A 16,790-nucleotide genomic window follows, 5' to 3' on the forward strand; every position below is an offset into this window, starting at 1 on the left:
CACAAGCACGGGGTGGCAAGAGGTATGCAAACCTCACTAAACACTAGGCATAAACCTAGAGCAAGCGCATAAGCGGTGGTCTAATCAATCTAAGCACTTCACAAAGCACTTATGCTAATCACCTAATAAAACACTAAGCACTATGCATGTGGAGATCACTAAAATGGTGTATCAACACCCTTGGTATGTTTCCTCAGCTGCACACTTCTCAAATGGCCGGTTGGGGTTGTATTTATAAGCCCCACCGAGAAAGTAGCCGTTGTGGTCAAATTCCGGCGAAACTGCTACTGACCGGACGCTGAATCGTCCTGACCAGACGCGTCCGGTCGTCCCGACCGTTGAGCCGGCAATATACTGATCGGACGCTGGCCAGCGTCTGGTCGCCTGCCACCGGACGCGTCCGGTCGCAGATTTGCCGCTCTGGAACCTCTCTGTACTCGATCGGACGCTGATGTCCTGTGTCCGGTCGGTTGCTGCCAGCGTCCGGTCCAGTGTCCGGTCGCCTGTCTGCCGAGCCACTTGCCCAGCGTCCGGTCGCAGCATCCGGTTGCTTGTCCAGCGTCCGGTCCTGCATCCGGTCACCACAGTGAGCTCATTTCTTCGCGATCTTGCATACGGCTTGGTTCCAATCTTCATGCTTGGACTTTGCTTGATCTTTTGGGTCTTCTCTTGTGCTTCTAAGGTCTTGCTTGAGGTGTTGATCATCGGATCATCACGTCGCATTCGTCCAAGTTACGTCTTGCACCCTATTGAACTACAAAACAAAGACTTGCAAATTCATTAGTCTAATTTGGTTATGTTGGTCATCAAATACCAAAATCCAAAGTAAATAGGCCAAGGGTCCATTTTCCTTACATGGCCATTACTTGTCAAAGATTAAAACCATATGATCTGATCCAGCATTACCCACAAAACATGTTTTCTTTTATTCACTCCGAATTTTCAGAGCTCACCTAAACTGACCCACGTTTACAGAACCTATTGACAAGAATGCTTTCATTCACAAATTGTTCGCAATAAATAAATATCCACAAATTTCTTCTCAAATCACATGTACATTTGTAATTGGCCTGACTATTAAATACCAAAATTGCATCTGGGTATTTGGGAACTCCCCGGAGTACATGCCGGACCACATTAAGCTAACTTCAGTTTCAAATTTTCAGGGCTCTTTGTATTCATGAGCTTGAAACACCAAATTGGTATCGATTTCTATGTTTTTTTCCTCACCCGTCTATTTGAGGACTTCTTCTCTTCTTTGTTCCTGCATTTTGTCACATTCTAATCAGTGGCGGAGAAACCCTAGTAACCAACAGTAGTACATACAATTCAAATGCAATAGAAATGTCTTTATTGTTCTCAAGTTCTACGTAAACTAAGGCCCTGTTCGCTTGTCAAATAATCCGTACTTTTCAGCTTTTTTTCAGCCGGAACAGTGTTCTTCTCTCACGACAAATCAGCCGGAACAGTGTTTTGACTTGTTTTTTCAGCGAAGCGAACGTGGCTTAAATTGATGACAGCAATGAATTACTAAAAGTAGCATGAGAAAAAAAGTTAAAGTAGAATGGACAAATCAATATCTGGTGGGCACATTAGCATATACTTGCGCAATTGCTAGTGCGCTATTGTTAAATTTGTTAATGTGTGTGCAGTGTAGCCTTGTCTGTGAGGGAGAGAAATGAATTGATTGCAATATACATACGGTACAAGCTCAACATGAGATGATGCATGGCGCATAGCCCCTTGTCTATATGGCCTAAACAAATCAACAAATAGAACCATAAGATAGTTCTCACAGAGTCACAGGGCCATACGAGAGAGAAATGAATTGATTACGGTATGCATCCGGTACAAACTTTCATGCAGGGCAGGGGGGCCATGGCCCACTATAATGTGGCTCCGCCACTGATTCTAATGATATATGTGTCCTTGTATCTTTGTTCCAAATAGGCCTTTAGAGTTGAGAGAGGAGGGATGAGAAATAATTGATGGATAGATGGGGAGGTGAACTAGCACCTCTGCTTAGGGTGATTTGTCTTTCACTTCTGTTGTTCAATCGCCTCTAAACTTGGTGTCCCTTAGGTGACGTCGATCGCTTCATTCTGGTGTTAGAGGTCTAATTGCACCCTGCAGCCTTAGAAAGGGACTTGGAGGAGGTAGGTCGGCCAGACGTAGGACGGTAGGAGGCGGGCAGGGGGATGGCAATTGGGTCAAGGACGGACGGAGGAGTCATGACAATAGCCCCACGACAAAGAGCAGCGGAGGCAGGCTTGGCGGTGGAGACACCTCTGAGGTTGGGAGGCGGCCGACGATCGGCGGAGGAGCCAAAATGGAGAGTGGTTTTCACCGTCGGTAAGAAGAAAGGGACAGTTGAATTGACACGTCCGATGGCTACTGTTCAGTGTTCACCACCTCAAAATTTTGAAAAAACAGAGTAGCAATTCCTTTGATCTTTCTCATTTTTATTGATGGATGCATACATTAACGTTGGACCATTGGTTGGCACTTGGCGTCCTTAACTATTGTCATGACTCCTCCGTAGCGCTCCAGGAGGGGGCAGAGCGGGCCGTCGACCTCGTGGCTGCAACGGCGCACGATGAGCGGGCACCGCTGCGTCGTCTCCCAGATGCGGCCGACGTCGGAGATGCCGGACGCGTTGGGCTGCCACCCCCCTGCGTGGCGGGTGCCTCGTGGCCGCGGAATGCGAGACAGGACGGAGAAGGGATCCACGGCGGCGGAACGGTGAAGTCCTCGGCCGCGGATGGCGGGTGCGCGTCGTTGAGCTCCTTTGGGCCCACGAACGCGACGCAGGCCGCAGGGAAGATCAGGAACACCACGCACGCCACCTGCACTTGCCACGGAGACGGTCGGTCAGACACTCGGACGAAATACGAGAAGGTGCTGTGGCTGTGATAGGTACGTGCCTTGTGCTCCTCGGCGATGGGCGGAAGCCAGTGCTGCGCGAAGTCGAGGATGATCCAGTCGGGCTTCTTGGAGTCAGTGCCGGTCCTCGGATTTTGAGGGCCCTCTGACGAACTTGTCGCGATGGCCCCTCTCGACAAATGTTTCTTAGGTAACATTCTAAAATTCTAACACCTGACTTAAATTACAAGTAAAACATAACTATATGAGTACAAAGTATTAGACAAAAATTGAACAAGAAAAAAAAAACTAGGGCCTAGACAATTTGGATATGAACTTATTCAGAACCAAGATTCACAAATCACAAAAAGGGCAGAAGGCAATAACCAAGATCAGATGTCATCGTCTTCGTCGAGCCCTGCTTCAACTGCCTGGTCGCCGCCGTCGTCTGGAACGCCGTCGTTTGGCTTCTGGAAGACTGGAACTCGAGCATCGGTGTCTCGGTGATCTGCGCTGGTGATCGCATGGTGAACTGGTGATCGGCGCTGCGTCTCTCGTAGTCTCCTGTCTCGCCAGAAGTCCGGAAGTCGCGACTCGCGATCGCTATGTGCGTGTGTGCGGGTGTTGGCGGCTCGGCTCCTTGCCTCCTGAAAAGAAAGAGGCCGACAACTCCTTTTGCTGATGGGCCGCTGCATCTTCTCATTAATCTTAAATCCTAATGGACTATAGCTAAAGAATATGGAGTATTATATACTTGGGCTTGGGCCCCCATCCCGCGAGGGCCCTCGGCCGTCGCACCTCCTGCCCACCCCTTAGGGCCGGCACTGCTTGGAGTGCCCTTCTCTGGCCTCCCCGTCGGCGCAAGCCTCGGCGAGGAAGGAGGCGAAGGGGGCGGCAAGGTCGTCGAAGGCGATCTTAGGGAGCTCGACCTTCTCCGGCGGGACGTCGGCCGTTGACTCGGCGCCGTCCTGGAGGCCATCCACGAGCGGCAGGGGCAGTGGCACGAGCCGGATGCGCGGCCTAACGTCGGCGGCGACAGGCCTCAGCTTGGCGAGGTTCCTCGGGGCACTGACGAAGGTGACGAAGTGGCCGCGCTTGGCGAGCTGCTCGGAGAGCTCGAGGAAGGGGATGATGTGGCCGAAGGCGAGCCATGGGAACACCACGATGTGCAGTGCCGGCCCTAAGGGGTGGGCAGGAGGTGCGACGGCCGAGGGCCCTCGCGGGATGGGGGCCCAAGCCCAAGTATATAATACTCCATATTCTTTAGCTATAGTCCATTAGGATTTAAGATTAATAAGAAGATGCAGCGGCCCATCAGCAAAAGGAGTTGTCGGCCTCTTTCTTTTCAGGAGGCAAGGAGCCGAGCCGCCAACACCCGCACACACGCACATAGCGATCGCGAGTCGCGACTTCTAGACTTCTGGCGAGACAGGAGACTACGAGAGACGCAGCGCCGATCACCAGTTCACCATGCGATCACCAGCGCAGATCACCGAGACACCGATGCTCGAGTTCCAGTCTTCCAGAAGCCAAACGACGGCGTTCCAGACGACGGCGGCGACCAGGCAGTTGAAGCAGGGCTCGACGAAGACGACGACATCTGATCTTGGTTATTGCCTTCTGCCCTTTTTGTGATTTGTGAATCTTGGTTCTGAATAAGTTCATATCCAAATTGTCTAGGCCCTAGTTTTTTTTTCTTGTTCAATTTTTGTCTAATACTTTGTACTCATATAGTTATGTTTTACTTGTAATTTAAGTCAGGTGTTAGAATTTTAGAATGTTACCTAAGAAACATTTGTCGAGAGGGGCCATCGCGACAAGTTCGCCAGAGGGCCCTCAAAATACTAGGACCGGCACTGACGATGTGCAGAGGAGAAGACTCCAGCTTTGTTGGATTTTTGCCATGAATGGTAATCTTCTTCTTGGAGCTTGATCGATGTGTGAATGCGAACACTGATCTTGGCGTGGACAAAGATGTAACCTCTCTCTCTCTCTCTCTCTCTATCTATCTATATATATATATATATATATATATATATATATATATAGGGAGAGACTATTCAGTAGCCGGCTACAAAATAAGTTATTCTGTAGCCACCTCCATTTACTATAATTTTATATACTAATTTACCATAATATCAATACATATTTACGATAGTTGGGTTACTATAACATATGGGGATATTTACCATAACGTTATATTAAACCACTTAGTAAGGAGTTACTATAATCTCGTAAATTAACATAGTAATTATCATAACTCAAAGTGGCTACAGAATAAGTTATTCTGTAGCCAGCTACATGATAGTAGTTCTATATATATATATATATATATATATATATATATATATATATATATATATATATATATATATATATATATATATATATATATATATATATATATATATATATATATATATATTTCTCACAATGTAAGCTATCCACATCATACCCAACTAATTATGCACATCATCTCCTAATAATAGTTATGTCATCTATCTATATCTATATATCTCTTATAAAGTTAATCCCTACTGCAAGTCTATCTCAACATACAAGCCATCCACGTCATACCCCACACATCATCTCCTACTAATAGTTATATCTATATCTCTTATAAAGTTTTAATCCCCACTACAAGTCTATCTTAACATGCAAGTCATCCACATCATACTTCACTAATTATCCACATCATCTTTCACTAATAGTTATGTCATTCTAGTAGCTTTCAGCCTCTAATCGCAAGTTATCCACGTAGATCATCCCCACTCACTTTTATTCCAAATTCTTCGTATTAGCCGTAGCGCAACACGTGGGTATCTTCTATCCGTGGGTATCTTCTGGTTTAGAAGAAGAGTATGCAAACATTTATGACTGGCTTGTCGGAATCAAATACTATCTCTGTCTAAAAAGAATGTAACTATCTCTGTCTAAAAAGAATGCAACTACAGGTTATGTGCCGGCTAAAGTGGTTCATGTTTGATTAAGTTTCTAGTGAATAGTATTCATATTTATGAATTCAAATTAATTTATTATAAAAAATACATTTCATACTTATTCTAATAATACTTATTTGATATCATAAATGTTGATGATTTTTTATCTATAATTAATCAAATTTAAAATACTAAAATATGATACTGTGCTAGAATTATATTCATTGTAGCATCCAAATTTGAAAGATCCCGTCGTATCGCGTGAACTATATAGTATTTACTTAGTTTCGGGCATGTGAACTATCCGTCTCACTATTTTAGTAGCATGTGAATATCAATGTATATCTTTTTTATTCTACATCAGTACTTTGATCAGCCATAAGATTTGAGAAGGAGGTGCTCAACTATGAAACAAATAAAATGGCCTTTTTACCATTTATTTATTGAGGGTCCAATGTCAGTGCTAAGGTTCAGACAATATAAACTGAGTGAAATACACCACCAATCTTTAAGTTCATCCACAGATATCATATAGATCCTCAAACTATTAATTTGTATGAGCCCGTGTGCAGGGTCGAGACGACGAACTAGATGAGAGATAAATAGTCCTTTCTAAAATTAATCACATCGGCTAACCAAAACAAATACGGAATTAAAACTGACGGTCTCGCCAAAACTACACCCCTGTATCTAAGTTCACAAGCACCTTATAAAGATCCTAATTAGACAACAAATGTGCCGGCTAGTTAGAGCTCACCTAATCAATTCTAGGAGCAAGGTCACATAAACCTATGCCACTAGTACTTCAAGCAACATGGGAGTTCCTACACGTAAGCAAAAGCACAAAACCACCTATGCTCACTAGCAATGCTCAGTAACAAGGCTACATAAGTCAAATTATATAGTGCAAATTACTTAGCTACACAAACTAAGCAATGTGACTAACAAGACTACTCAAACCGAATTAGACACACAAGGGAGCTACTTCTATGCTACACAAGCAAGAATGTAACTAGCAAGCTACATAAGCTAACTAATTACAAGAGCAATTACACAAGAACAATGAATGTGAAAGTAATTACAAGCTTGTATAAGGGTATTGCAAACCAATGGAAAGAGGATGACACGGTGATTTTTATCTCGAGGTTCACTTGGTTGCCACCAAACTAGTTCCCGTTGTGTCGACCGCTCACTTGATGGTTCGACGGCTAATTGGCATCACCCGCCAAGCCCATACGTTTGGCACCGCAAGAACCTACCCCCAAAAGTAAGGGTAGCTCAAAGACATGCTCTACTAGTGTTGCCCTTTACGGCTCCCGCGGGGTGAGCATGGTACCCCTCACAAATCGTTCTCTGGAGCACCACACAAGCTTTCTTACGTGCTTCAACGGAGACCACCACTAAGCCATCTAGGAGGTGGCAACCTCCAAGAGTAACAAGCACCACCGGCTTGCAACTCGATCACCTAGTGTCATTTGATGCAATTCTCGCAATGCAATTATACTAGAATCACTCACTCGCAATCGGATGCAACCACTATGTGCACAAGTAAGTTAGAGGCTCTCCTAGCACTCCCCAAGTAAGGACACTAAGTACCAAGGGTGCTAAGCATGTGCCAAGGCGGGCCACACATTCCTTTAATAGCCCTAAGGGCTAAAATAGTCGTTACCCACTTCATCCTAATTTTTGCGCACTGACCGGACTCACCCCGAGTCAGGTCCAGAGTCTGATCCAGAGTCCGATCAATGAGATGCAGCCACATAGCCTCGCTATTCGAAGATGACCGTTGCTCGCCAACGGCTAGCTCCCGCGCGCATACTCCTGACCGAACGCGCCTAGGTCCAGCGACCGGACGTGCCAACATCGAGTCCGGTCACCAACGCGCCTCTGCACAACTGACTGGGCTCCCATTTCTCCTATGACCGGACTCGACTCTCCCAGAGTCCAGTCACTTATAGAGGGGTTCTAGAGAACTCTTATGATGATCGAACACGTCAAGTCATCACTGACCGGACTCTCCTAGCGACCAGTCGCTTCTGCTTGCGAAAGAAACATTGATCGGACTTTCGACCGGACTCGTAGGCACTGACCGAATGCGTCCGGTCACAGACCTTTCATCACTAAAACAACCATAACTCTTAGCTCTGTAGTCCAATTTCGATGATCTTGTACATTTTAGAAAGCTTATTCAGAGGGCTACACATCCCACTTGCATATATGATCCAAAGCATAATGGATCAATACAGAATTCTAATCCAAGAACCATCATATAGTTTGGAGCACACCGAAAAACATTTTTTCCTTCTCCAAGTTGATCCAATTCAACTCCAACAACGTCTCCTTTGCAAATGTGCCAACACCACCAAGTGAGCACCACAATGTGCAAGTGTGTTAGCATTTCACAAATATTTTTTTCAAAGGATTAGTCATTCATTTCATCACGGCCACTCGATCGTAGCAACGATGCAAAGTTAGATCACTCGAGTGGCACTAGATGGCTGATATGGCCCATCTTGATAGTACGGCCATCTATCCTAAACCTGGTCATAAACTTCTCTACTCACCTATGACCGGTGAAATGAAATGCCCTACAAATATACATTTGCCTTGCACATTCCATTCCATCTCCTCCAATGTCGATGCAACACATGCACTAACACGATCAACAAATGATATGATCCACTTCATATCATCACGTGACCTTGTTGGTTCATCGATCTTGACCTCACTTGCTTTTCCCTGTTGCCTTCGTCCATCGGCGCCAAGTCTTGCTCAAGCTTCACCGCCACGCGGTCCATCTCTCCAAAGCCTCCAACCTACCCTTCACGCTTGCAACCGGTCCATCAAGCCAAGTCGTGTCTTGATCTTATCCACCTTAGTCACATGATCCTTGCAACAAATCCAAGCCATCTTCATCGTCATGGCATGAGTTGCTCACACAAGTGTACCTGTGGACTAATCACATGTGTATCTCACATTTAAACACATTAGTCCACCTAGGTTGTCACTCAATTACCAAAACCAAACTAGTGACCTTTCAACATGTTATATATATAAGTCTGGACGAAAGAAATTATCTATTGTTCAGTAGTTAGAGGAAGACAGACAAAAAAAATAGACAAACCAAAAAATATGCTGAAATTTTGTCTCTTTATTATTAGGTATAGATATTTATATCTATATCTATATCTATATCTATATCTATATCTATATCTATATCTTATAATCCTAAACTTCACTAACCATTCTATCTCGACAAGGCAAGCAGTTCACCTCAGCAATCCACTATCACATGCATTTAATTATCATCATTAGTATATACCACACCATCCACTACCATCAATTTATAATAGTTTATTTATTTATACAAGTAATTTAGTCTAGTTTCATTCTAATTCACGCAACAACGCGCGGGTATGCTTCTAGTAGTTTAAGAAACTAGATCATGTCTCTAGATGAATGTAAGAGCAAGTAATGCATTTAAATCGCATACATTTTGTCAAACAATTTTTATAAATGTCAAACGGTTAAAGTTTTCGTCATAAATTGGAGTCTAATGGATGCCACATGCTTGGTAAGTTTCCCTTTTAAGGAAACAATGCCTCCATGTACAGCAAAGAAGTAAAGTTGATATAAATGTCCTTAGGCGGGCCGAGGAGCCAGCCATGCGCCCCATTCTCATAGTGAGAACTCATGTGAGCATCACTGGCCGGACCCTCTGCCTTCATGCACGAAATCAACCTATAGAAATTTCATCACCCGTTTTGATCTCCTATACATAACAAGTCCGTACTCGTCTTGACTAGTCACCTTAATGCTTCTGACGAGGCTGACATAGTCAATGGCTAGTCTGATATTCTGACCCAAGGGATCACTCGCCAACGAACAAGCCCTCTTGCAGGCCACCGCCTCCATTGACTCTGGGTCACAACACTTCTTCTATCTTTCTATCTCCCATCCACGATCATGGCCCAAATTTTGTTCACGTTTTGGTTTGTGTGGTTAATTTAGCACATTGATGTAGCAGAGTCGGCCCAGTTCAAATTTTCAGATTTTATTGTCTTTCTTCGTCATTGTTATGCTATATTACACCTTATGGGCTTCTGATTTGTTTTGAGCTGGATTCATGCCTTGTAATTTTGTTTTCCCTGAAACAAGCAACATATGTGTGCATGCAATTTTAACTTATAACTTACTAGCAAACATATTCATGTGTTGCAATGAAAAGACATGTTGCTTGGTTACTTACGGCGCGAAAAAATTATGAAACTATCATGTCACACATTTGAAAAGCTCTAGCTTGATTTTGGTAATTGAGTGACAACTAGTGGACTAACCTTTTGGCTAAGTGTTGGTTAAACTAGGTGAAGTCCACACCAAGGTGGTGAGCAAGGTAAGGAGGGTGATCAATCCAACTCATGCAAGCTCACACTTGGAGAAGATGATGAGGGGAAAACAAGCCCGAAGGCAAAGATATATGTTATGTTTTCGTTTTTATTGGTCGAGACATAATAGAGTGTGTGGTCGGGTTTATGATAGATAATCGTACTATAAAGAGGGTTTAGGATAGACATTCGAAATTTCTAGATAGGATCGAAATTTCTGGCCAGGAAAAATTAATTCCAACCTAAGAATCCCTGATCGGAAATTACATCAGAAATTCCAAAACTGCTCAGGATTTCTTACCAAACCCGAAATTTCCGGAGTAACTCAGCTAAAATAGCCATAACATTTCGCCTCCGATTTTGATGATGTTTGACTCTAGAAAATTTATTTAGAGAGCTATCCATCCCAACTAAAAATAAGCTCCAAAACCATATCATGTTAAAACATCGGGAAAAGTGTTCCTCTCAAGTTGACACTTAAGGTTTAGTTAGTCTGAGCCCAAATACTTATCAACACATTTAATGTAGCATCCCTTTTTATAGTATTACATACCTATACTCAATACTAGGTGAATATATACCTCACGCTTTACTGCAGGAATTTAACGAAGATGAAAGATTTCATGTGTAACCATGTATAGATAAAGAGGAGCGTATGTTAATGTAGTAGCTGTAGCCCTTAGGGCACTTCCAACCCATGGTTTCTATGGACAGTTTTCAAGAAAAAAAGAGCCCGATTAATATCCCTTAGAAACTACTCTTCTCAATCCATAAGTTCTATAGCAGTTTTTATACAGAGTAAAAACTTAAATGCAACAAAAAATGAGTTGGATCAACTCTGCACGTATACAGTCCATCTCTGAAACACTCGGACGGCACAGCGCAGCATGTATATGTTGATAGTAAACACTATATAAATAATACGAAACACGTTGATTTTAAACTCGATATCAATAGTAGCAGTCCATTCCTTGTTAAAAAAATAGTAGCAGTCCATTGAAATAAGTGTTCAGACATGTGCAAACTATCGCAGCAACTGATCAGACTATTGAAGACTGTTCAGCCTATTTGCAGGAAGTGTTCCGGCTGTGGCTGTGTTAGTTCCTAAAAATTTTTCTAAAAAGTGCTATAATAGACATCACATCGAATTTTGCGATACGTGCATGGAGCATTAAATATAGACGAAAAAAACTAATTGCACAGTTTGGTTGAAAATCGCGAGACGAACGTTTTGAGCCTAATTAGTCCATGATTGAACACTAATTGCCAAATAAAAACAAAAATGCTACAATAGCCAAATTCTTAAATTTCGCAAACTAATCAAGCCTCAGACTGTTTACTTTACCAGCAACAAGAATAAGTCGCGCGGGAGGGAGCTTCGTACCAGACGAGTTGCGCGCGGGGGAGAGGGGAGTAGATGCGTGCGGGGAGTTGAGGAAACAGCGGCGTCGATGGATACGGATGTGTCTGCGCACGGGATCCGGACGGAGGTAGCGCAGGGAGCTGAGGAAACGACTGAATTTTTTTATTTTTTAGCTATTTTTAAATTTTTTTTACAAATATATCTCTGAAGGAAAGGTTTTAGAATCTAGACCCTTAGCTCGCCAGCGTCTCCGACACCAAGCTCTTGAACTCAACACTAACGTAACGCTGATTTAGCAGGTAGCTCCACGTCGTATGTACTGGCGCCGAGCTTAGAGCCGGAGAACTCCATGCAAAAGCTGCCGAATCTCTGCTTCCTGCGTTGCTTTTGCAGGTAGGATTGCGCAAGTTCTGAATCCATGCAAAAGTTCTGAATCCACCGTGGGCTTGGGTACGATTGCGCAGCGGTACGTGAACTTTGCGCCCATGGCCCGCACGCTCTTAAATCCGGCTTGATCTGTTTTTTTTATTCGAAATAATATTTTCCACTCATAAATTTCTTCAAATTCATTTAAATTTCTCCAGATTCCTCCAAATCCTTCCAAACGAACGTGGCCCGTGTGGCCTGGCCCCCATGCATGCATGTGTGCAGTACTGCCGTGCAGTGCAGCAAATAAATTCTCGCGCGCGCGCCAAGACCTAATTTTTTACTATTTAACCCTTTTTTGAATAAGATTTACATTTGGTCCCCTAGAAACTTAAACTCATCTTTGGACTCTGGGGCCAGCGCCATGAGTCCTGGCGCCGAGGTAACACGTCTTGGCGCCACAGATCTTGGCGCCGAGGTACCTGGCCGTGCACAGAAGAAAATCCTACGTGGCTGGTACCTTGGCGCCATAATACATGGCGCCGAGGTCGGCGCCACAGATCTTGGCGCCGACCTCGGAAACGCTGACGACCGACAGACTGGTGGCCGTGTTACCTCGGTTCCCGTGCTCGTCACAAAACTGGCTGACCAGAGCTGTGCTGGTGCATCTGCCTGCCTTCCTCCACTCCTCTCTCTCCCATACGTCCGCGGCGCGGTCAGGCACGTGCGATGGTGATGGGGCGAAGCTTTCCGTTGGCTTTCCGTTTCTCAACCCGACGTCGCAGTCGCCTGTGTCGTAGCTGTCTGTGGCCCCCCAGGCGCTCGCATTGAGGCAAATTATTATATTTTAAGACAAAACAAACCAAACACAACGCAGTGACAGTGAGGTGAGTCGCTGTTGTTCCGGCCTACGAGTGCAAGGAGCTCCGTTCGTCTGCACTCCATGATAGAAATCTGTGAGTACAAGTATATATTGTTAATATTCTGTGGATCGACTAGGGTAGATCTAGTTGGATGAACACTTAAATCCGTGAAGCACATGCACATTTAGACCTAGTACACTACACCGAGAGGGAGATAGGGTAGAGAGGTGCTGGTGATGAACCTGAGCCTTCAGACGAAGTCGCGGTTGTGCTGGCCATCGCTGGTTCGGTGATGGAGGCAGCACACGGGCAGCGACGGGTGGAGTAGAGGTTGCACGGACGTCGATGCAGTGCGGTCGGGCGTAGCAGTGACGACGGTGAGGATCAGCGGAGCTTCCCGTCGCTGGCTGCGCGCCCTCTTAGATCGGTCTAGGGTTTTGTCGGTGGGTTTGCGGCTCACGGCGAACCTCGTGCTTTGAGCCGCCGGCCCCCACCTCTTTATATAGCGCAGTGCGACGGGGGCCCACCAACCATGTAGGGTTGGGCGCCCCCGATCAGGACGCGAGACCAAAGGCCCAATAGGCCGTTGGGCTTATTGGTCAGGAGATCAATCTAACATATATATACCAACATGCTTCTTGTTCTTTATTACATTTTTTTTTAGAAAATCAAAATAATACTGCTTAGTACTGAGTACGTATTTGACAGCCAAAACATGCCTCCAACTAAACATGATAACTTGATCTTAATGTGTGTCTAATGTGTGTCAAGGAATAATATTTGACAGCCAAAACATGCTCACTTACATCTTAGAATAATATCATTTTTTAGTTCTAGTGTGTGTCAAGGAATTATATATCTTAATAAAAAATTAATTTAGCGCTATACTAAATTGCATCATTTGTAGGTGCGAGAGAGTAATAAGATTAAGAAAATATAATAGCAAAACATCAAGAGCAGGTGAGCAAGCGTGCCACGATGAACTTTGAGGTGAACGAGGTGAGCGTTAGTGCGATATGAATGCTAGTATTCTGACACAAGCAACCGGAGCGCGGCGGTGCCAGAGCCAGACGGCCGGCCGCAGGGGCGTGTCTCGTGTGTCTTTGGGCGCCGCGGTTATCGAGGAGCAGCGCATCGAGCCCGTCTTTTGGAGTCCATACTATCGATTATTTTTTTACAATTAATTCGGTTATTTTTTTAACGCATGTCTTTTGGAAAAAAAATCATATGCAACCTATTCATCACGTGAGATCTTGTTTTGAAGGATTTATTGTCAGAAACTCAATAGTACCATCGAAATTTAATTTGGATATTTGGTTTAAAAGTTATGACTTTTTTTAGTTGGTTGAAAGTCACTGCGTACATACGCAAGCTGACACGCCTACAGGGCCGCTCCTCACCACACAAGCCGCACACAGGCTGCATGCCCGTCACTAGCTACAGTGTACAGCATGGCCCCTCTCTCCCTTCCTTTTTCTCCTGCTTTTCGACCGCCGTCGCTCGGCCACAGCGCAAGCGCACCGAGCTCTGCTGCTAGCACCCATCCGCCATGGACTAGCTCGGGGCTGAGCCCAAGCGCTGCCTCCCCCTCCCTTTTCTTCTTTGCTACTCATTGGCGCCGCCGAGCCAAGCTGCCACTGTCGTTTCGCCTCCTCCGTCACGCGCCCGAGCCGCAGCCCCACTGCGTGGCCCTATGCCGCATCCACGCCGTCCGTGGCCGGGCCTCCTCGCAAGCGCGTGCACGCCTCACGGCTCCACGGTGTCCGCGCGCGTCTCCGCCTCCGCTGCGGACCACGCTGTCCAGCTGTCGTCCGCCGGGTTGTGCCCCGTCCCAGCACAAGCAGCGCCACGTCCTGCCAGTGGCGCCATCCACGCCTTGTTCCACCTCCGCTGCACCCCGCAGCTCCACAGTCGCGCGCCTGGAGCACCGTGCTAGCGCTGGACCCGTCGCTCTGGCTCCACGGCGCTGCCTCTTCTGTGCGCGTGCTCCTCGGCCGCGCTGGTCCTTCGGCCCTTCCCGCTCCTTCGCGAGCATCGGCGTCCTCCTCTTCTTCCCCGCGCCGCGCGCCACCGCTGCGTAGTCGTCGCTGCCGGCTTACCGCCGCCATGGTTCGCGCGGGCGGACAGCTGAGGACCCACTCGGGTCTTTCCGTGGCCAAGCATGGTCGCGCGGGCTCCTATGCTCCTCACCGGCGAGTTCCCGCCGCCGTCGTGCCTTCTCCGGCCGGGATTGACCGCCGGGCGGTGATTTCCCCGTCGGTGCTCTGCTTTGGAGGATGAAGAAGGGTTTGAGTCCAAGCCGAAATTTTATACATGGTTCTTATTGCGAAATACATGACTCATTTAAACAGTACTATGGACCTAGGGTTGAATAGGGAGAAGCATAGGGGTCGTTTCGCAAATATGCCGTCGCCACCGTGTTGGGCCAGCTTGCTGGGCCGGCCTACCGGTTGCGAACGTGCCTGGGCCGCGCCCTTGTTGGGCCGGTCACGTGCCGCCCGCGCCGTTGGGCCGCGCCTGGCTATCAGGCCGTGCGCGCAGCTGCTGGGCCACCGCGCCGTGTTGGGCCACGCGCGCACCGACGGGCCGAGTTGGCCGCCCATGTCTTGTTTGTTGCGTTGTTTTGGTTCTGTTAATTCAGTGTCTTTCTAAAATTGAAAATAAAGTGTAGAAAATTTATAAAAATACCAAACTAGTTTTGTTGAGTTTCTAAAATCATAATCTACCTGCTAGTATACTTTGTTCATATAGTTTGAAAGTATTCTTGGAAACTATATAATTAATTTAAGATACTTAATATTGTAAAAATATACACTTATAAGAATTGTTGTGGTAAATTGGTAATAGTGTTGGATATGAAATTTATACGGTAGGTTTCTAGCAATATTAGGTACTTACTGTAATTGTTGTAGCTCCGGAATAATTAGTTTGCTAAATAGATAATGATGTCCTGTTACGAATAAAGATTAAATTGATATAATAGAATAAAGAAATAACCTTGGTTTATATAACTAAAATAATTGTTGGGAAATAACGTCTTATTCGACAACATGGATATGTAGACCAGTGTTAGGGTTATCTTGTTAGCTTGTGAGCCATGATCGGATTTCGAAATGTTTCGGCTGTCGTCGATTATTTACATCTCTGCATTGGCATCATTGCATATCATATAGGTACGATGATGGATCAACGGATCAATTGAAGGATGATTGGGAATCCGAAGATAGTGTAATGGTATTCTCTCCAGGAGATGATGTAATGGGTTTTCTATTCAGTTGATGGTGGATGATCTGAAGATGTAGATACTAACTTTTTAATATATATCTTACCCAGACAAGCCCCGGTGCATAACCCCTACTTTTCTGTACTTTAAATTATATTTGTGCATTAAGTTTTAAGAAGTTGAATGAAACCCACTTGCATATATATCTTTATCGTATAAGTCTTACTAGTATAACAGGATCGTGTAGAATGCTATGCTACAGGACTTCAGTAGAAGTCGAGTGATTGCCTGTCACTCGCGAGAAATAGGAAATATATTACTGTATTATTATCACTTGTTAAATCTAAATGGTGGAAAGGAGAAATGATGACCGGACAGTGATATGGTTTGGGTATTGGTGGGTGTAAGAGGTTGTGTCACCGTAGATGTGGGGCATGGCTTGGTTACACTGCTTTCCCTATCTGTATCGGTTAAGGACTGATATTTGCATAAGCCATCGAGGCAAGTCACAGACTTATTATCCCGAGCACATACTTGGATATGGGCGCTTAGAAGACTTGTTGCTCTCTTATCGTGGGTTCCGGCTCTTTCTGGACCGACTGTTAGAGTTTCTTTTTGATGGAGGAGGTCCTTGCACCGCACTGAGTCTAGGACTCAGGGGCGGGGGCTTGGAGTCCCAGTTTGGATGGGGACCTAGAAACCCAGGACAGGAGGGTGATGGGTTGGTCCTGCTTGTGTTTTGGGTACAAGCGGGGCGTGTGTTTTTGGGGTACCCAGCTAGGGGCATTA

At 45.5% G+C, this 16,790-nt stretch overlaps 1 protein-coding gene across 1 annotated transcript; it reads right to left on the minus strand.

The window, feature by feature from the left end:
* Positions 1 to 3,674: 3,674 nt before the first annotated feature.
* LOC136548211 (putative UDP-rhamnose:rhamnosyltransferase 1) lies at positions 3,675 to 4,674 on the minus strand. Its single transcript, XM_066539818.1, has 2 exons — positions 4,647 to 4,674; positions 3,675 to 4,129 (listed from the first exon to the last, which is right to left on the minus strand). The coding sequence occupies exons 1-2, from the start codon at positions 4,672 to 4,674 to the stop codon at positions 3,675 to 3,677; spliced, it is 483 nt and encodes a 160-aa protein (XP_066395915.1).
* Between the last annotated feature and the right edge of the window lie 12,116 nt (positions 4,675 to 16,790).

Source organism: Miscanthus floridulus, chromosome 4, assembly GCF_019320115.1.
Source record: "Miscanthus floridulus cultivar M001 chromosome 4, ASM1932011v1, whole genome shotgun sequence".
Taxonomy (NCBI): domain Eukaryota; kingdom Viridiplantae; phylum Streptophyta; class Magnoliopsida; order Poales; family Poaceae; genus Miscanthus; species Miscanthus floridulus.

What these genes read in the sequence shown, in the direction of transcription:
- LOC136548211 (XM_066539818.1), bottom strand. Translation starts at nt 4,674, where the DNA reads ATGGCCCCTCTCGACAAATGTTTCTTAG. An exon ending in TCTCGACAAATGTTTCTTAG is followed by an intron (nt 4,130 to 4,646) that starts GTAACATTCTAA and finishes AATGGACTATAG; the next exon opens with CTAAAGAATATGGAGTATTA.